The 20,868-nt window shown below is 50.6% G+C and overlaps 6 protein-coding genes across 6 annotated transcripts; 4 read left to right on the forward strand and 2 right to left on the reverse strand.

The window, feature by feature from the left end:
- Nucleotides 1–472: 472 nt before the first annotated feature.
- On the forward strand, nucleotides 473–2,162 carry N7447_010595 (methionine aminopeptidase 2; the record flags this gene model as incomplete). The annotated part of the gene is made up of 7 exons (XM_057234857.1): nucleotides 473–512; nucleotides 565–672; nucleotides 782–1,383; nucleotides 1,434–1,697; nucleotides 1,751–1,912; nucleotides 1,964–2,050; nucleotides 2,106–2,162. The coding sequence occupies 7 exons, from the start codon at nucleotides 473–475 to the stop codon at nucleotides 2,160–2,162; spliced, it is 1,320 nt and encodes a 439-aa protein (XP_057081077.1).
- A 223-nt stretch (nucleotides 2,163–2,385) lies between these two features.
- On the forward strand, nucleotides 2,386–3,882 carry N7447_010596 (sphingolipid delta(4)-desaturase family protein; the record flags this gene model as incomplete). Its single annotated transcript, XM_057234858.1, has 3 exons — nucleotides 2,386–2,571; nucleotides 2,738–3,016; nucleotides 3,094–3,882. 3 exons carry the CDS (start codon nucleotides 2,386–2,388, stop codon nucleotides 3,880–3,882), a joined length of 1,254 nt encoding a protein of 417 aa, XP_057081078.1.
- A 664-nt stretch (nucleotides 3,883–4,546) lies between these two features.
- Nucleotides 4,547–5,739, reverse strand: N7447_010597 (uncharacterized protein; the record flags this gene model as incomplete). Its single annotated transcript, XM_057234859.1, has 7 exons — nucleotides 4,547–4,978; nucleotides 5,030–5,116; nucleotides 5,175–5,290; nucleotides 5,345–5,403; nucleotides 5,469–5,491; nucleotides 5,564–5,634; nucleotides 5,700–5,739. 7 exons carry the CDS (start codon nucleotides 5,737–5,739, stop codon nucleotides 4,547–4,549), a joined length of 828 nt encoding a protein of 275 aa, XP_057081079.1.
- A 1,220-nt stretch (nucleotides 5,740–6,959) lies between these two features.
- Nucleotides 6,960–8,015, forward strand: N7447_010598 (UBA and UBX domain-containing protein; the record flags this gene model as incomplete). The annotated part of the gene is made up of 3 exons (XM_057234860.1): nucleotides 6,960–7,041; nucleotides 7,098–7,441; nucleotides 7,509–8,015. 3 exons carry the CDS (start codon nucleotides 6,960–6,962, stop codon nucleotides 8,013–8,015), a joined length of 933 nt encoding a protein of 310 aa, XP_057081080.1.
- A 355-nt stretch (nucleotides 8,016–8,370) lies between these two features.
- On the forward strand, nucleotides 8,371–10,406 carry N7447_010599 (RAD52 DNA repair protein RADC; the record flags this gene model as incomplete). Its single annotated transcript, XM_057234861.1, has 5 exons — nucleotides 8,371–8,703; nucleotides 8,757–8,843; nucleotides 8,910–9,089; nucleotides 9,145–9,325; nucleotides 9,376–10,406. 5 exons carry the CDS (start codon nucleotides 8,371–8,373, stop codon nucleotides 10,404–10,406), a joined length of 1,812 nt encoding a protein of 603 aa, XP_057081081.1.
- Nucleotides 10,407–12,814: 2,408 nt separating this feature from the next.
- On the reverse strand, nucleotides 12,815–20,391 carry N7447_010600 (type I polyketide synthase; the record flags this gene model as incomplete). Its single annotated transcript, XM_057234862.1, has 6 exons — nucleotides 12,815–14,159; nucleotides 14,219–14,688; nucleotides 14,743–18,493; nucleotides 18,553–19,099; nucleotides 19,161–19,934; nucleotides 19,986–20,391. 6 exons carry the CDS (start codon nucleotides 20,389–20,391, stop codon nucleotides 12,815–12,817), a joined length of 7,293 nt encoding a protein of 2,430 aa, XP_057081082.1.
- Nucleotides 20,392–20,868: the final 477 nt, after the last annotated feature.

The following is a 20,868-nucleotide window of genomic DNA, read 5'->3' on the forward strand; positions in this document are numbered from 1 at the left end:
CCCTCTAGCACTGCCACAGACAATGTGTTTCCGACGACAACAAGGTAACTAGTATCAATACTAAAGCAGTTCGCAGTGACCGTTAAATTTGGGCCTATTCCGTCATACTTCTAGTAGCAATTCAACGGGAAGCTGAAGTAGCGACATGGCTTGTTAGTAGACAATAGTAGACAACGTGAAAGATGTTAGATAATTTCTGTCTTCTATAGACGATAGTAGATGCCTGAGATAGATTTCTGAGTCGATGTCTACAGATTGACTCATTCCAAGGTTGAGTATAAATTTCAGGGTCGTCATCACGAGGACAAGTTGTCGTAGTCCATTCGATGTACTCCGTAATAGGTCCAGGAACATTACCGCCAAGGAAATCTCCAAGAAAATCTCTTATCTTATCAGCAAAAATCTTTCCCCGAGATCCGACATTCCCCTCTTTTGCCTTTGAACATATAACTTGTCAATTGTCACCTTCAAAATGGCAGCTCAGACTACAGAGAAGTTAGATCAGTTGGACTGTGAGATTCTCAAACTTCCTGTTTGACTTATGTGTGACTGATCAGATAGCAGTGAACGTCCAAGCCGCACCCACGGCAGACCAGGTTCCCGCTGAGGCGGAGGAGGACTCGGACGACGCCCCAGACGGCGAGGGTGCCGCGGAGGCTGGAGCTGCTGGAGGTGAGTTTTATAGTTTATCGAAGTTTCTTTCCGTGGCCGCGCCTCCAGAACACCGCCCCACCCCACCCCCACAGAAACCGGGTTGAACTAACAGCGGGGTCAACTCTAGCCGACAAAAAGAAGAAGAAGAAGAAGCCCAAGAAGAGAAGCAAGAAGAAGGGTGGCGCCAAGGTTCAGAGCGAGCCGCCCCGTGTCCCCGTGTCCACCCTTTTCCCCAACGGCCAGTACCCCGAGGGCGAGATCGTCGAATACCTAAATGACAATGCCTACCGTACCACCAACGAAGAGAAACGATACCTCGATCGCATGAACAATGACTTCCTGGAGGAATACCGCCAGGGTGCCGAGGTTCACCGTCAAGTCCGCCAGTATGCGCAGAAGAACATCAAGCCTGGCCAGACTTTGACTGAGATCGCGGAGGGTATCGAGGATTCAGTGCGCGCCCTGACCGGCCACTCAGGTCTGGAAGAGGGCGATAACCTTAAGGGTGGCATGGGCTTCCCTTGCGGTCTGAGCATCAACCACTGCGCTGCGCATTATACCCCGAACGCGGGCAACAAGATGGTTCTGAACCAGGGAGATGTGATGAAGGTTGACTTCGGTGCGCAGCTCAACGGCCGCATCGTGGACAGTGCTTTCACCATGACTTTTGACCCAGTGTACGATCCTCTTCTCGCTGCTGTTAAGGACGCCACCAACACTGGTATCCGGGTAAGAACCCCTATTCTTCTTCGTTCCAAGCAGAGCTGACGGGTTTTTAGGAAGCGGGAATTGACGTCCGTATGAGTGATATCGGTGCCGCCATTCAAGAAGCTATGGAGAGTTACGAAGTTGAGCTCAATGGCACGATGCACCCCGTCAAGTGTATCCGCAACTTGAACGGTCACAACATTGACCAGCACGTTATTCACGGTGGTAAGAGTGTGCCTATCGTCAAGAGCACCGATCAGACCAAGATGGAAGAGGGTGAAGTTTTCGCCATTGAGACTTTCGGTAGTACCGGTAAAGGTTATGTGCGAGAGGAAGTAAGTTTATACTATAGTTACTGGGCCGAAAACCAAAGCTAACGTGGCACCAGATGGAAACATCGCACTACGCTCTCGCCTCCGACGCTCCTAACGTTCCCCTGCGTCTTTCTTCTGCCAAGAACCTGTTGAATGTGATCAACAAGAACTTTGGCACCCTTCCTTTCTGTCGCCGTTACCTTGACCGTCTGGGTCAGGACAAGTACCTTTTGGGCGTAAGTTAACTATGAAGTTCATAAGCGAAACACTGAAGCTGACGAATATAGTTGAACAACTTGGTTTCTTCTGGAATTGTCCAGGACTACCCTCCTCTTTGCGATATCAAGGGCTCATACACTGCCCAATATGAGCATGTATGTTTCTATTTTGGGATTTCTCCACTTGGACCGTTTACTGACTTTGTTTTAGACGATTGTGTTGCGCCCGAATGTGAAGGAGGTTATTAGCCGTGGTGACGACTACTGATGTATTTCATAGATATACGTAAATACTAAAAGCACCTTCGATGATCTCATTAGTAATGTATTTTAATGTATTGGAGAGTTAACAAAACGCTGATATCAAATGTCGATGCCAAGCCTCAACCCATCAAGTATGCCGTGTCGCCCCACGTGGAACGACCGGCTCCCGACTTTTTAAATCAGCTCCTATCTCATGGCTTAAACTTCGACACATACCAATTTACATCATGTCTACGGTTGAAACAGCTTTGCCGCACCTCCGGGTGTCGGCAGCCAAGGCATCTGAGAAAACACAACCAGAGTCCACCAGAATCCAGGCACCGGAAGCTTTGGTCGATGACCACTTTTTCTGGACATACACCGAAGAGCCACATCGCTCAAGACGACAGGCAATTATCAAGGCCCATCCGGAGGTATGTGATTTTGTTTTGCAAGCCCTCATGGTGTTATGGTGACTCCGTGAAGACTTCATGCGCAGCTTTGGCGGAGTTCCTGTATACACCTGGCCACTTTCTGGGCCGGCAGACAGCTTCAACAAATGCAATTGCAAAGCTGATTCATGTTATTATATATCTATAGGTCACCAAACTATGTGGCCCTGAGCCCCTTACCAAATGGGTCGTCCTCGGCGTCGTGTCCCTGCAACTCACCTGTGCCTACCTCCTCCGCAACACCTCAATGCTCGATTGGCGGTTCCTGGCCACAGCATACGTGATCGGTGCGACCTGCAACCAGAACCTGTTCCTTTCCATCCATGAGATCTCTCACAACCTGGCGTTCCGGTCCGCGTTCGCCAACCGATTGCTCGCCATTTTTGCCAACCTCCCTATCGGAGTGCCATACAGCGCAGCCTTCAGAGTACGTACACACTTGCACATGTCAGGAATAAGCCGGACACCACGAGAAGTCATGAACTGACAGAATACCCCTAACAGCCCTACCACCTGACGCACCATAAATCCCTTGGCGTAACAGGCCTCGACACCGATCTTCCCACAGCAGTGGAAGCCTTCTTGCTAGACTCCGTCCTGGGCAAAACCTTCTTCTGCACCTTCCAAATCCTCTTCTACGCCCTGCGCCCAATGTTCATCTACAGCCCACCCTTCACCTACGTCCACCTCCTGAACATAGCCGTCCAAGTAAGCTTCGACTACGCCCTTACCAAACTATGCGGCGGCAGCCTCCAGCCAGTGCTATACTTCATAATGAGCTCATTCCTCGCCGGTTCCCTACACCCCTGCGCGGGCCACTTCATCGCAGAGCACTACTTCTTCTCTAACGTCGAGGGTGGCGGCACAGAGTCCCTGACTGAGTTGAAGAAGAACGAGAAGTCCAAGGCCCCGCACCCGATGGACTCCCTACCTCCCCCGGAGACATACTCGTACTATGGTCCGCTCAATATCCTCACTTACAATGTCGGCTTGCATAATGAGCACCACGATTTCCCTGCTATCCCCTGGACCAAATTGTACAAGCTGCATGAGATTGCGAGCGAGTTCTATGAGCCGCTGCCTTGCCATCGGAGCTGGGTTTGGGTTATTTGGACTTTCATCTTGGATAAGAATGTTGGTCCGTGGTGTCGTGTGAAGCGCGCACAGGGTGGTCAAATTGTTGGTGGTGGGAAGCGCTGGAATGGGCGTGGTGGTGAGGGCATCTCGGCTGCGTCGGCGGGTCCGGCGGGCGAGGAGGGTGAGGGGTGGAAGGAGAGCGAGATCCAATGTTAGATCTTGTTCTGCCTTTTGAGTATAACGTCTGGTGTTGAACTCCAGCTGTTCAATTACATACATTATTGGGTGGAGTTAGGTACTAGTATTTGTTAGATATATTTGTTTACAATGAAAATGGCCTGTCATTTCCAGTGCCTGTGTCCGTAAAACCGTACAAGGTGCAAAGACAGGACCGAATGACTGCAATCACCCATACCGAAGGAGGGAGACGAAATTCCTTACTACGACATGGAATTAGCTCTAGTAGCAATCACATGAATTATCCGAGCCTGAGAATGTTTTATGAAACAAAGAGAAACGAATCGAGAGGCTGAGTCCGTTCATCATAAAATGATATTAGACAAGACAGGAAGAGTAAAGAAACAAAGCAAAGCACAACAAAGAAGAGTATGAGACAGACGGATGTCTGGCCTCAAGGGAAGTTTGGAAGTCCAGAGCGACATGAAAGTAGAGTATTGATACTGGGGGGTAAATCTCAAAGCAGACGCAGAAAAAGGCTGATGCAAGAACAGATAGAAAACGGTATGCTCTTCAAGAGACAAAAAGTAGATGGGAATTTGGGAGAGGCGTCAGCGACGTTAGACCGGAAGCATTGAGCACGCGGGGAGTAGGCGCAATGAAGCCAGATAGACCGTGAGAAAGCGACAAACGGAAGACCGGATTAGAAGAAGAAGTACGCGATCAGGAAGCTGAGCAGGCAGAGGCATGCTACACCCTGGATCGAAACTCCACCGGCCGTTGGCGCTTGTGACTGCTGCATGGTGGCAGGCACAGCCGTGCCGGTAGCCTCTCCGCCGGTCTTCCGCTGCCGCAGTCCTTGGTCTGCGAGTCGGTCCTTCAATCGCTGGATCTGTGCGTTGGCTTCGGACAGCTGGGATTTGAGTTCGTCGCTTGAGGGAAGAGCATTGGCGACGGCGGACCTGGCGTTTGACATGACAGATGCGGGCTCGCCCTGGGGAGACAGGGACTTCTTCTCGGAGAAATCGGGAGCAGGGATTGGGGATGGTTCATCGGATTCGATCTTCTTGGGGGCCGGGGTCTGGAAGTTTGCGCCAGCAGGAGAAGTGTACGCCGGAGGTTCCTCATCATGCACCTGATGAAAGTTAGACTATGTGTGTAGTGAGATGAATGCTGAGGGGCATACCGAGTCGTTGGCTGGAGCGGCATCTGTTGCTAGGTAGACAACTCGGATCTTGCGCTCAACCACATCGGCCTTGGGAGTTTGGTCGAACTAAATGTATATATCAGTTGTTGGTCTTAATGTTCGCGATCCACCATTCTGGACATACAATCTGGCCAACGCTGGCATCCTCCAAGCCACGGGAGACAGGGACGGCCTGGACCAGGAACTTATCCTTGCACTTGGCATCTGCAGCAGGATCCTCCTTCATAGCCTGAAGCAACACTTTCGAGACATGTTAACCAGGAGTAATTCAGGCGTACCAGCTTATCAACTAACCTTGGACTTCGACAGTCTTGCCCGGCTGGATGTGGCCAGAGTTGGGTCGCACACAGTAACTGGGAATATGGTCAGATAATAAATCTCGAGTATAGACATTGCGCAGAGCATCGTCGGAACATACTGCTTGGGAGCGGTGGTTTTGACCTAGTGCGCCGAAGACATATGTTAGTACTGTTTGTATCCCGCGACAAAGGCCGGGGGGAGTGTCACACATACCTTGAAGACCACAGATTCCTCGTTCGGGTTGCTCAGGCGGAGAACCTGGCATACTTCATGATTGAAGGGACCTATTGTCAAGATATAAGCTGTTGATCTAGGCTGGCCTGAGACAGGTTCGGGATTCGGCACTCACGCTTGAAGCCCAACTCGGAGGGCTCGATTTGGATAGTCATCGTGCACGTGGTCAGTATTAAATAGGTGGGAGGAGGGAACAAAGACGACAAGAGCACAGATGACTGCACGCGATTAGATTCCGATTGGAAAATAAAGGTGTGGGAGGGTTATCAGGTCTAAGCTGATGTGATGCCTCAGGAGTTTGATTACACATAGACACTTTCGCCCGGGGGAAAGCTGGATGAGTCAGCAAACAGTCAGGTGATGTCACTATTGACAATCTATACATTGTATAAGTGAAATTTGTCTTTGTTCATTTTGTATTCTAATGGGACCTTAGCTACGAGACTGTATATCTTGTTCCCGTGTGCCTCATTACTCTTCCCCGGCATTGTATCACATCCTTGCAACTTGAGTGAACATCTCCCTCTACCTGCATGTGATGCTTGGGGTGGGGTCAATTCCCACTTCTGTTTGAATTGTATGTATTTAATATTCTATTGATAGCTCAGACAGTGGACCCTGGTAATTTTATTACCCAGAATAAGCCAGCATATGCTTAATTTTCATGGTTGAAATGCAAAGAGCTGTGGCCTTCAGGTATACATCTATATTTCTGTACCTCAATCAATTTATGCCGACCTCACCATTCATTGCACGTTGAGAGATATCATCCAGCTTGTCAATAATATTGTAGTAAATGTCCTCTATTCTTGGAGCTTAAACAGTAAAAATTCACCTACAATGTAGGTACATCCTACCGTAGAACTCACGTCCTTAGTAAAGACCTCTTGTAGTCGACTATACACTGCTAGTTACTGACCATATATATATATGTATATATCAGTAGTGTGCTGTACATGAAACTTGACAGGTTCCCCTGAATACATTCTGCACACCACTGTCAAGCCCTGGATGTTCAAGTTGCGTGCCTACATCCGTGGACCTGGCCACACAGCCACACAGCCACCCAAATACATAAGTGGGAGATGCGTGCATAGGTAGTACTAGTCACGTACAACATAGATATAATTGACATTGTCACATTTTTAATGGCCTATAAATGAAATATCCCTCAGACGCGCCATCGAGAAGAAGTTGATGCCATGGAAACCCGGGGAAGGCCAGTGGGCCTTATCGCTCGCCGCCTTTCTGATACGTCACCCACTCTGTTCTCACTCACTTCTAAACTTATCTGATTCAATCTTGACAAATTGCCCTTATTTTCCAAGCGCTTGCTCCCGTCATATTTTTTTTTTTTCATATTCCGACAGTCATCATGGCATCGGACCTGGACCAGCTCATCGAAATGGGCTTCGACAAAGAGCGCGCCCAGCTCGCAGTGACGAAGACTGGAGGCTGTAAGTCTCTGCCCCTTCCCCTCATATCCACAACTATCATCTGACTGACTGGATAGTGCAAGGTGCACTGCAGTGGCTCGAGGACAACCAAGACAAGTCATTGGAGGAGATACAGACACAAGCCCAAGAAGCACAAGACGAAGAGGGCCCCGCACTTCAACCAGGGGAACAACCGCGCAGCTTAGTATGCAACGAGTGTGGCAAGAAGTTTCGAGGCCAGTCACAAGCCGAGTTTCACGCATCAAAGTCGGGACATGTTGATTTTGCTGAGTCTACGGAGGAGGTTGCTCCATTGACCGAGGAGCAGAAGAAGCAGAGACTGACAGAGCTGCGGGAGAAGCTCGCAGCGAAGCGTGCAGTGCTCTCGGAACAGGACAAGATTGACAAGAAGAAGAATGAGGTGAGTATCCCTGGCCCTGGTCCCGACAATTAGTGACTGGGAGTATTTTGCTGACATTTATTACCAGGAAATCCGAAGAAAGAGCACCAAGGAAAGCCAAGATGCCAAGGAAGAGCTCGAGCGGAAGCAACAGTTGAAGGAGGCAGCTAAGAAGAAGAAGGAGAAGCAGGATGAAATCGATGCCAAGAAGCGCATCAAGGCAAAGATCGAGGCTGACAAGGAGGAGCGTCGCTTGAAGGCAGAGAAGCAGCGAGCTGAACGTGCCGGTGTAGCCCCTCCTCCCCAGCCCGATGCCGCCCCGGCACCCACTTCCTCCGGTCCCGCTACATCTAAACCCGCCTCGGCCTATACGGAAACTCGGTTGCGATTCCAGTCATCCAAGGGTAACATCATGAAGACACTGCCCGTTGATACCACGTTGTTCGAGGTTGCCGCCGCATTGAGGGAACAGGATGGGGTTGAGGTCCAAAGCTTCGTGCAGAATTTCCCCAAGAAGGTGTTTGATAATGAGTTCTTCGGAGAGACCTTGAAGGAACTAGGACTTGTACCTAGTGCCAGCCTCGTCATCCAATGATTGATGCCATGCCCTTTCTCCTCCGAAAGGATAGATAGCTTTTACAAAGAATGAGAAATGAGATGAAACTCCGAGTAATAGTTTACATACATGAATCATACTCCCATCAGTCTTTAACTATCTTTAGATACTGCGTTTTGTTTACTTGAAGCGGCTTCCAACCAGGTTGGTTCATGAAGCTCTAATCTTATCTTATCGCGTTATCATCATGTGATATCGCGATGAGCCGCGTCTTGGTGCCTAAAGACAACGCGTTCACCCCGTCATTACATCTAATATCGAACTCGACACTCGTTCACAACAAAACATGCCAGCGTGAGACTCAATGCCCAGGACATGGAAATCCTCTTATCTCATGGAACGGAGCACTGATAGTGGTGATTTCAGCGTTGGCGACCAACATCGCGGTGGTGCGGGATCTATTATGATGCCGAACGCTTCAGGAGCCGCCGCGGCAAACCCCTTCGAGGAACCGCAACGCCGCATTAGCGAGTACACCGCACAAGAAATCGCAACATTACAAGCCCGTCTTGATAAGAAATTGGGACCCGAATACATCTCTGCGCGACCTGGTGCTGCGGGGCAGAAAGTGCATTATCTCTCCGCGGATAAATGCATTAACCTCGCAAATGAGGTATTTGGATTTAATGGCTGGTCCAGCTCGATTCAGACAATTCAGCTTGATTTTGTGCGTCGATCATATGTTTACCTGCTAGGTGGGTATTGACTAACGCTTACCAGATCGAGGAGAATCAAAATACAGGCAAGATTAGTCTGGGACTTTCAGTCATTATGAGAGTCACCTTGAGAGATGGAACGTTTCATGAGGTAAGGAAATCTCTTCGACATGTGTATTTCTGGTGGAGTGTTATGTTAACTTCAGCTCTCTTCTAGGATATTGGCTACGGGCATATTGAGAACTGCAAGGGCAAGGCCGCAGCGTTTGAGAAGGCCAAGAAAGAAGGCACAACAGATGGTTTGAAACGTGCATTGAGGAACTTTGGCAACGTGCTTGGTAACTGTATCTATGACAAGGATTATGTGGCCAAGGTGACCAAAGTCAAGGCAACGCCTGTATGGTCCCCGATGTCATCAAATTCACCATGTGCCATGCTGACTATTAGAATAGGGAAGATGGGACGTTGAAGATCTCCACCGTCACCCTGACTTCGTGCCACCTAAGAAACAGGTGTCTCTCCCCAAACGTGTACCGGAAGAGGATGATCTACCCCTTCCTCGTCCAATAAATCAAGCGAGAGGCAATAATCTCGCGAATAATGTTTCGTTTGAGGGGGATGGAGAGTTTGGCAGTATGTGTTCGAATAACACGCAACCTTGTATCTTGGCTAATGGTCTCTAGGTGATCTCTTTGATGAAGCCGATTTTGGGGTAGCTGAGACTGATGCAGGCAATCCCGATGAGATCGTAGTAGATACAGAAACCCACAGAGAACAGCAGCGACCTGTGCCAACGAACGGACCAGCACCTCAGCGAGGACCGCCTGTTCGAGCAGGATTTAACCCCGCTGTCGTGACACCATCAAAACCTGAGCGATGGAACGGCTCGGGCCAAGCGGGACGACCTAATCCCATAAATGCGCGACAGAACCCATCGGCTATCCCATCTCCAGCTGCAGTACAAGGTCGACCAATGGGCGCTCAAGGTCCTGGTCAAAATCTTGCAAACCCCAGACCATCAGTTCCAGCTCAGCAACCAGTTGGTCAGAATGCTCCACAAAACAACATCACCCAGCCTCCGATCAAAAGGGACTCTGGCCCCGGAGGATTTCAGGGGAACCAGGATATGAACCCACCGCAAGGTACACCGTCAACCGGTTTCTTTTCCGCCAGAGCAGTGGATCTCCTCCGTGAAAACCCAAATTCCATACCGTCGGGAGCACCTCAATTCGATCCACACGCAGAGAGTCCCTCTATCCGCAAGACGGCTGGTGTAGACCATACCAAAAGCATTCCGATCGCTAGGCCGATGCTGTCGAGCGCCTCCCCGGCACCCTCTCCAGCACCACCCAACAATAACAACACCACACGCGATTTTGTCAATCCTGCATCGGATCTGCAGCGCAGAGTCGGTGCTCCTGGTGGTGGAGTTGGCAGCCCGGTAAGCAGAGGTCCTTCTGTCTCATCGTATCGACCATTGACCCGGCCCAACCTCGACCAAAGGAGCGTTTCCAATCCAGCGGCGGCAAACCGAGGTAGCATGCCACCTCAGCAGAATCTGAATGGAAAACGGCCTCCATTGGTGGACGTCACCAATGCCGATGCTACACCTGGCGTATACGTCCCGGCAACCGGTCCAAATGACCCCAAACGGCCCCGAGTCTCGGATGCTGACTCTGGCCCTTCTTCTGGGCCTCGCCCACCAACGCAGTAATGAACATGACCTGATTTGTCTTTTATGCCCTCGATGGTGCATTACCGCGCAATTTCCAACTGCAAGCGTTCCTACTTCGTCGAGATTTCCTTTCCTTTTCTTTTCTTTTCTTTTTTTTTTTTTTTTTTGCCTTGACCTATAGCCCGCCGCGTCATGATATGGGTTACTACGGCAGGGAAGTATGGCAAGCGTTCCGGAGTCAAAGCAAAATGGATACACAGGATCCCAGCGGGGAAAATACATGGGTTGACTGGTTTTTGATACATTCTTTCACATTAGCATATTTCATTTTTGTTATCCTAAAACGACCCTGGAGCATGCCGGACTTCAGGACCACCGTTGCCTAATGGGGATTCAGTGCATACATGCGCCATATCCTTATTAGGCATCAATGACATTAGTACCGAAAATGAACATCATCAGCGCCAACTAGCTCCCGGAACTAAGAATTGACATCATGTTCGATACAAAAGTACGAAGAAGGATTGGAAAATTCTATGCCTAAGTTAGATGCCAAGATACGGGTACCACAAAAGGGAGCAGAACAGCCAGGGCCTTCTTCCGCTCCCCGAGGATGAATCCCGGACCAATCGCGAAATACAACAAATATCTGTGTCTGCAGGACGGTCATAGAGAAAAAAAGTACTCAAGTGTGCAATTTGGCCTTTTGGCCTTTTTTTCCTGTTTGCTTTTATTACTTGTAATATTTTATTTTTCTCATGGCTTGCATTACCCTTGTCCCCCGTCTTCCTAACGGGGGGTTGGGTGTCTATACTGAGGTAGACAAGTGTACTTGTGTTGATGCTTGTGTTTGCTATGATTTACATTTGATATTGCTCAAAGCCGACCATTGCCTCGTATACTACTGGGAAGTGATTTCAAGATGTGATCCTTTGGTGTATTTGGAACTGATAGCAAGGGTGTCGGAGTGCCCTTGAATTGATGAATTAATAGATATTAAAAAAGAAATAGAAAAGGCAATAAATAAAAAATCCCCAAAGAAGTAAATAGACCTGATCTACAAATAGTGGAACAGGGATCCTGGATCGAGTCCCCAAGCCCAAGCTACTGCATGTCCTTTGGATGTGCCAGCCTCGCTATACGGATCATAGGATCGGGTTGACGGGCAAGCGCTCAGGCCACGAGTTGACTTATCGGCGTTTATTCTCCGACTTTTTGCGTTGGCGCTCGAAGGAGATTGCGATTGTGCGTGTCCAAGATCGGTAGTAGACAAAGGTCCTTAGGGCTTGTTACTTGAAGGTGATTGCCACGTACTGTATGAGTTGGTATATTTAAAGAATGGATATCCACATCCATCCAGGCATAAGTTCACTTTTTTTTGTCAAATTCCACTGCTCATAGACATTATCTGTGAGAATATGACTTATGGTTTCGTCCTCTTTGCTCTGGCCTTGGTTGTCCTGGCCTTGGTTGTCCTATACTCGAGAACCCAAACATGTGGGCATACCGCCTTGAAGATCACACAAGTAAGGAAGTCAAGTATACAGTATACTATGACAGTATTTTCTAACCTCGCTAGGAAAACATGATCAACATCCCTCCTTGGAAAAGATCTTATGGCCTGGATGTACAGCAGCCTTATAGACGTGAATCCTATGAATTCGAAGGCAAGCAAGCTTCTTTACAACTCACCAGAGCCATGCCTAACTGTGTTCAATCGGGTTTAGATGTGTAAATGGGGGATTCCAAGGCATGGCACACGGACCTGGTCCGGTGGCAGTGACATGACATGTAAAACGAGATTAGGGCGACAAGGTAGAACTAGGAAATTGGGAAACCTCTATATTCCATGGTCCATGCTTCATAGCACTAGGAAAGTAAACAATTGGAATTTTAATATGTCCTGTGCTGGATTTCATCCCGAAAAACAGGCACATTCTACAAGTTCAACGTATCACAAAGAGCAAAGACTGGCAAGATTGCTCTTCTCCAAGCACCGTGCACATCGCACACCTTGTCGATTCCACACATGTCGATATTGATATAGACCGTTATGTACTTTGGCTAGATTCCCACCGGAAGACGGCTCGTCTTCCCCGATCGAACTACTGGGTTTCAACGTGCTGAAAACAGTTCCTGACCGCTGCCGTAGCGGGGATAGTGAGCCGGGGAAAAAGAAAAGAAAAGAAAAAGAAACAAGAATGAACAAGTACAAAAGGACTGTGACAGGTCGATTCAAGTACAAAAGTACCAGAAACGGCCGGAATGGCGGATTCCGACAAATCATGCAGGTTTGGATGGACGATCTATTCGATTTTGTGAAGTTACGTTGAAGATCACAGCATATGCATAAACTGAAACATATTTTCTTTTCCCTGTGGAATTTGGTGAGAACAGTTCGTATTCTAAATTTAAGCACTAAGCTACGTGGGGTAACTGCCACTCCATCACTTGCTCTCAAGCAGCGGCAACTTCGAAACCACCTTATCAGCCAGAGCAATAAGAGATCCGGCATTGGTAATATCCAGCGTGGTCAGCTCCGATCCCAACTTCATTCTGATCCAATTCCGGAGCTCTACAGCCGACAGTGAGTCGAGCCCGTACGCGATCAATGGTCGTGCTGGCTCCGGCTCGGTCTCCAGCCTCAGAGTCTTGACGAATTGTCCCGAAATCACCTCTAGACCGGCTTTGCCCAAGGCAGACACATCAGCGCCCGATTTATGCATCAAGCGGAATGCCCGAATTGCCTGGTCCACCGAGTCGCTGCCATCGCTGGCCTCTACGCCGCCTGTGGCATCCGCACGGCTGTTGAACAGATAGCTGAAGCGAGGATCGCTCTCGACGCCTGTGCCTTCGACGGGCAGCGGGAACCCAACTCCGGTGATTGTCTCGGTGCTGGTGGACGCGCTCAGCGGGGCGGCAGGATCTTGTTGCAGAATCGAGTAGGTCAGGATCTTGCGCAGCGTGCCTTCATTGATGGGCGTCCAGATGCGTTTGTCGAATCGTGCGTTCAATTCCGTGCCTTGCTCAGCCGCGTAGCCTACGTCCTCAATCAGGCCGAGGTCCACGGTGTTGGCGGGGAGTCCTAGCTCGTGGCGGTATCCAGCGAAGGCATCTAGGAAGGTGTTGGCGGCGGCGTAATTGGCTTGGCCTTTGTTGCCGACGATGCCCGATGTACTGGACAGCAGGGTAAAGAAGGATAGGGGGGTCTGGTGGAGCTCAGCGGCACGGTGCAAGTTCCAGGTTCCCTGGACCTTGGGCCGGATGGCCGTGTGATAGTCGTCGAGAGTCATCGTCTCGTAGGGTTTATCCCGAAGCACCATGGCTCCCTGAACAATGCCGGCAATTCGAGGACTGGCCGATCGGAACAGCTCGCTGACCACTTCGAAATCGGCCACATCACCCTTGGCCTCGATCACGGCGCAGCCGTGGAAGTTGCAGCTGCGGATGATCCGAGCGGAGGCTTCGTCGTTGATTCCGCTTCTGCTACTGATTATAATATGTTTCGCTCCATGTCGTGCCAGGTGAATTGCTAGTGTTCCGCAGGCACCCTTCAGGCCTCCGACAATCAGATAGGAAACAGTTGGATCGAGCACAAGGCCCCGGATGGCCGGCCGGATGGGGACTTGCACATCGTCATTTTCACCAAGGGAGATGACGATCTTGCCAATATGCCGTCCACTTCGGATGTGTGATAGAGCCCCAATGACATTATCGAATGGGAAAGTGGTGATAGGAGTGATGGCTTTCAGATGTCCTGCATTAATCAGGACGAAGAGCTCGCCGAACAGCCTGCGAAGCAAATTAATCACCGCTCGTTAATTGCGTCAAGTATGGGACCATGGACGAACCTTGCGATGACCTTCTCCGTCATGTCTCTCACAAATGACAAGTCCACGGCTCGGAAAGAGCAGTTTCTATCAAATGGCTCCATAGCCAAAGTGTTGCGATCGATGATATCTCTCTTACCAATCTCGACCATTGTGCCGCCGTCGGCGACAATCCTCCAGGACGCATCGAGGAGCTCTCCAACCAAGGAATTGATGATACAGTCAATACCCCTGCCACCTGTCTCTCGCAAGATCTCTTGCTCAAACTTGGTGTTACGAGAGGAAAACATTCGGCTTCGGGGAATACCATAGGTGCTCTCGAGGAACTGGCGCTTTTCTTCGGTGCCAACGGTGACATAGATCTGTGAAACGGAGGTTAGTGGATCCTTATTGTTGAAGGGGTCGAGGAAAATTACCTCTGCCTTTTTGTACTGAGCCAACTGGATGCAGGCAATTCCGACACCACCAGTTGCAGAGTGGATAAGAACAGACTATAATACTGTCAGCATGGAATTCATCTCCACTCCCGTGGTGGTTCTTCTTACCTGACCCTCTCTCAAATTTGCCATGTGGTACATGGAGTAGAGGGAGCAGAGGTATACCGAAGGCAGAGTTGCCGCTTCCTCGAAGGTCATCGAGTCTGGGATTATGTGACAACGGTCGACATGGGTACGAACACGGTTCGCATAACTTCCACCCTTGAGCATGCAGACACGGTCACCAACTTTGAACTTGTCAACTCCCGGCCCAAGTCGCTTGACAACGCCGCCGCATTCGAGCCCTAGCATGTACTCATTGTCAGGGACAATTCCCATCGTGATGGCAACGTCCTTGAAATTGACACCCACGGCCCTCACTTCCACTTCAATATATCCTTCGTCCAGTGCAGGTGGACCGTTGGTGAGGACTTCGGTCTCGGACCATGTCAAGCTTTGCAAGGTCCCGAGCTGTTCGGCCCTCAGCTGCACCAATGCTTCAGTACCGTGGAGGCTCTTGACAACGGGCTCAAGGCCCTCGTCCTCGGCATGTCTGAAGTCATTGAGGGGCGCGTCTGGGGTAATGCGCTGAATTTGAAGTAGGCCGTTACGCTCCGCGTATTCCTTTTCAGTTGATTTGCCGCTCTTGATCAAACTGAGGACCTGGTCAATGGCCCAGCTAGTGGTATCGCTCAAACTGGACTCGACGTCCAAGGTGGTCAGGTTAACGTTGCCATCCTCTTGGCGCGCGACACGGAAGAATCCATGGACCATCGCATTGTCTGGATTAGTGACAGGTGACTGAGCGCCCTGGGTGACCCAGAGGAGAGGGGTACCTGAGGTGACCAGCTCCTTAATACCAGTCCATTGGTCTTCGTTAACCTTTGTGAGCACGGAGTCAAATAGTTCGTCAAGAACCACCACAATGGCTCCGTCACTCGGTTTGGAAAAGGGGTACTTTTGAAGCTCGACAGTCCATCCGACCTTCTCCAACGTGCTTTGGAGGGCGACCACTTCGGGCGTTGAATCGGCTAGAGTAGCCACAATGAGGGTCCCTTTAGGCTCGGTATCCAGCTTGCTGGTTCCCCTCGACAGATACGCCGAGTTGCTGTTTCCTGCGGTAGGGATCTCCAGGACTGAGCCAGGTCCTGTAGTTTTCACAGATTCCAGATATGTTCTGGCGGCATCTTCATCCCACGCCGCGGAACTAACAGAGCTTTGGTCCCCGCCAATGTCGATATCGAGAGGATCTCCAGGAGACGACACCGATTCAGCCGAACCGGGTGTCGGTACTCCGCTCACATTTTCGAAACTCTCCACACTACCCTCCAAGGAGTCTTTGAGAGATATCAAGAGTACGAAGGTGTCGTCGGAGAAAAGTGGCTTGAGCTTGTTGATTGAATCTTCAACGCTCAGATGGGTAGTTTGCCCCGAAGCCTTGACAATGGCAAGGTCGTAGGTCACGTCGGTGGGCAGGCCAAGGGCTTCCTTCTCCAGACTGATGCTAAGGAACGAAGCAGCGCCCTTGTCCTCGTACTTTTGCTCGACATTAACCAAGGCTTTGGCACTGGCCGAAGCAAAGTCATAACGAGAATATGCGACACGGGAGGAGGAGTCGCCATTATCCAGCCATGCGGACGAAGTATCTGTATCGTCGAGGTTAACCTCCAACACCTTGAGTGCGGGCTTCTTGTGCGCAATCAGGTCGACGATGGTATCGAGTTTTGTTGATTCCTTGTCTGGCGTAAGATGCAATATCTGATCCTGGGTCAAGAAGGTGATATCGGGCTTCCATGAGACCCCATGGAAAGTGTGTGGATCGGGCTTTGGAGGAACATCAAGCTTGATGTAGTTCAAGCCCGTGATACGAGCCACCAGTGTACCAGTCTCAGAATCGTAGACGGATGCATTCGCAACCCAGCTCTTGTCCTGATCCAGTCTTCCTCGGCCCGAGTACACGGATGTCGCGATTGATCTTCCTTGGTGCAGAACAGAGGGAACGCGGTTGATAACGAGGTCGTCAATGATGGACGGGATCATGGAGTATTTGGCTTGGATACGTTCACCCTGAGCATTGGCAGGAACGGGAGATTGTACAAAACCATCCAGAGCTGCCGGATGGATTGGGTAGTACGACTGAGGTTCGTATTTACTCTCTGGGGGAGACAGTGATAGCAGGGAGCGAGCTTTACGTTGGCCACTGACGGTTTCAATCTCCAGCATCTTCTGGAACTTGGGACCGAAGTGCATGCCAACCTCGCGCTGTACCTTGTACCAGAGCTTGGCATTCTGCGGTGACTTTAATGGCAAAGCATCTTCACCCTCGATGACCTCGTCAACGGGATCTTGAATACGGATCAGACCATAGCAGTGGTCGGACTGCACGTCTCCTTGCGGCGAGGAGATGTGGAACTCATGCCAGTTCTTGTTTCCGGGCACCTTTGTCAACGTGGTAGTGACTTTGATGGTCTTACCCTCCTCGAGAACCAAGGCGCGGATGAATCGCGCGTTGCGAACACGGTAGGAGAGATCGTTGGGCTTCAGGCCCTCTGCCTCATCAGGCTGGAGAAGAGCTGTGTATTTCTGATACAGCCCTTCCACAGCCATAGTCACGTACCCAGCCGCAGGCATAATCGCATCTCCGCCCACTTCATGATCGAGAACCCATGGTACATTGGCCACATTCAGGTGTGCCCGCCATATAGGCGTCTGCCAGGAGCTGCCCAAAAGCTTGCTCCCAAGTAGATCATGTACGGGGAATTTCCTAAACCGCCAGTCTTTGCTGGCTGCATTTTCATGCCAGTACTTGACACTGTGGTTCCATGTGTAGTTGGGCAGGTCGATCAGAGTGCGCTCGTTACCAGTGTACTGGTTCACGACCGCGAGATCGATCGGAGCACCTGCTGCCCATAGCTGGCCGGCGACGTTGAAGATCTGCTTACCTGCATCGGCCCCTCGGGCCCACGCGGCGGAGTAGGAGATATCAACTCCTCCTTTGGTTGGTCGAGCTTTCAAGATCTGGCTCACAGGCCCCGCCAACGCTCCTGATGGACCGATTTCAATGAGGAAGTTGGGAGCGTTCTCGTCTTCGAGCAATGCATTCAGTGCCCCGTCGAACTGGACTGCAGAGACCATGTTCGTCTTCCAATACAATGCATCTGCAGTGGTGGTCTTCTTGGATTGTGTGACGGACGAGAACATTGTGACATCGCTCCTTGCTGGCGTGGACGTCGACTCTGGGTGAGTCTCATTGTACGAGGAAAGCAATTGCTCATACTCTTGACCAATGACACCCATTAGTTCCGAATGATATGCCAGGTCCACCTGAAGCAGTCTGGCGAAATGGCCCGCAGCCTTGATTTCTTCAGCTAATTCCTGGAGCGTGGCCTTCTTTCCTGAGATTGTAACACTGCTTGGACTGTTGAAGCACGCAATCCATGCTGTTCCGACGTATTTGCCCAAGAACTCCTGGGCAGCTTCAGAGCCGAGACCCACTGCAAGCATGCCAAGGTCCTTTTCGATCTCGTCTTTACGGTTGAGAGCCGCCCGACCACGATAGAATGCAGCAGTGATGGCGCCGGCGCGGTCGAGGAGACCGGCTGAATAGGCTGCGACTATTTCACCGGACGAGTGTCCGACTGTGGCGCGGGGCGTGATTCCCCAACTTTCGAGAACGGCCACAAGGCATATTTGTAGAGCAGTAACCAGCGGCTGGGAAAACTCGGGTTGGCGCAAGTGCTCGGGGGTGCGCTTTTCGGTTAGTTCGGCCAACAACGACCAAGATGGTGGCTCGGGAAGAGCCTGCAAGACCTGATCGAGTCTGAAAATAGCAGCGTTAGCGAAGACTGATAATCAACCGTTGTGGAGAATAAGGCTTACTCGTCTAGGATAGATCGGGTCCATGGGAAGAATTGCAAAAGATCCTTGCCCATTTGCGGCCATTGAGCTCCCTGTCCCGTAAACACAAAGCCAATGCTAGGCGTCTGCGCACTTTTCTTTGCCACGACCCACGCCCCTTCCTTGTCTGCCAGGTCGGTATTCCTGGTTGTAAGGAAGCCTCGGTGCCAGAGCCTACTCCGTCGCTCGGACAATGTGTACGAGAGATCAGGCAGGCTGACTTTGACACGTGGGTTAATCAGGTGGTTGCTCAGGCTTGTTATACCGGCACGGAGGGAGACAGCATCATTGGCGGAGAGCACTAAAATAGATGGGCGGACGGCATCATCATCATCCTCCAGGGAGAAGTCATCGTCATCGGTCCGGTACGAAGATACATGGCGTAATTCTGTGCTCTTCGGAGCTTCAATGATGGCATGGGCATTGGACCCGCCAAAGCCGAAGGAGTTGATGGAGGCACGAAGAGGGGCGTTGGCTGGCCAGGGGATTCCGGTTCGTGAAACGAAGACCTTGTTGCCCGTGAAGTCAACTTGACGAGAGACAACTTAGCACACCGCGATGTAAGCAAAAAGGGACGGGGGCACACATACTCTTTGGACTAGGAGTGATGAAGGTAGGATTTCCGGGGATCCAGCCTTTCTCCATAGACATGATAGCTTTCATAAGTCCGGAGATACCAGCAGCTGGTTCGGAATGCCCAACATTACTCTTGATTGATCCAATGATCAAGGGCTTCTCTGCATCTCTAGTCGCTGCAAACACACTCCCCGCACCTCGCACCTCGGTCGGATCGCCCGCCTGGGTACCCGTTCCATGGCATTCTAAGTAAGTCGTGGCATTGAAGTCGGTGATTCCGGCATGTGCATATGCAGCTCTAATGGCCACCGCTTGGGACTCCGCATTCGGGGACGCGATACCCGCAGTTCTACCATTAGAATTGGACGCAGTTCCAAGAACAACGGCCCGGATGGGATCCCGATCACGGATGGCATCAGAGAGCCGTTTCACGATCACGGTGGAAACGGCCTCAGCTTTGACATAACCGTCGGCGTCCACATCGAAGGTATGACACAGGGCGGTAGGCGAATGCGCACTGCCGACGGCACCGGCATCGATAACATGCTCAGGGGACAAATATAGATTGGAAGTAGCAACTATTGCAGCATCGATGTCACGGGAGTTTAGGTAGCGAGCTGCGAGATCCAAACCCTGAAGACTACCTGAACAGGCGGTATCGAGGGTTACGGACGGGCCTTTGATGTTGAGGAAGTAGGAAAGACGGTTGGCCATAATAGTTCGGCCAATACCGAGGGCATTACCTGCGGGACGATCCTCGGGGTCCCTGGCCTGCATATCGGCGTAATCTAGGGGATGTAGTTAGTGATGCTCGTCTTTCCAAGAGTTGAATCACTAACCAGAAGAGTAAGATCCCACAAAGCAGCCCACCGGCGCATTGTCCAGCTTCTCTAGTGGAATACCAGCATTTTCCAGACCCTCAAAGACAACCTCGAGCATCTGTCTCTGATTCGGATCCATGGCCACTGCCTCGGTACCTCCTACCTCGAAGAACCCGGCGTCGAAATCCGCCAGGTCGATGTCTCCTAGAAACATGCCACCAGCTTGTCGCATAGTCTTTGGCTTGTTTGACCCATCGAAATGAGTACCGAAGCTGAATCGAGTCTCGGGGACATCCCGAGAAGCCACCGATCCGGCTTCCAAGAAGTCCCAGAGTTTTTGCGGCGAGTTATTTCCGCCAGGGAGTCTGCACGCGAAGCCAATAATGGCCATGGGCTCTTGGTGGTAATCATTTGATTCGGCCATGGTTGGTGATTGGTTTGATGGATGATTGAGACGAGATCACTTGTCTTGATAGGATTCAAGGAATCATAGGGAGAATATATAGACATCGTATATCTCGCTGTCTCTTCTTCCTGATACCAAAGTCCCATCTTCATCTTCAAAGGATGACAATGCTACTGTCCTGTCATTGTTTACGCTTATCTTCGCCATCTCTCCACAATCCTTCAACGGTGGTGCATAGCGGCTTGGAGATGTCTCGGCCCACATCTTATCAGTATACTAGACAGTCTGTCATTAGCGTGAGAGTCTCCATAATCGTCTTCCCGGGTCATCAGATATTATTGAGAGTGTACATGGGTAACCGTCCTCGACATCTAGCGGATTACGCTCTCGGGTCATCATTGTTTCATCTATTGGCGTGGAGAGTCTGCTTATCTCCAGCGCCTCTACGCTGTTACAGTTAGTGCTCACTTTATATATGCACGATTACCTGCATGC

This window comes from Penicillium robsamsonii (genome assembly GCF_028829455.1).
Source record: "Penicillium robsamsonii strain IBT 29466 chromosome Unknown utg000007l_segment0_segment0, whole genome shotgun sequence".
NCBI classification, from domain to species: Eukaryota; Fungi; Ascomycota; class Eurotiomycetes; order Eurotiales; family Aspergillaceae; genus Penicillium; species Penicillium robsamsonii.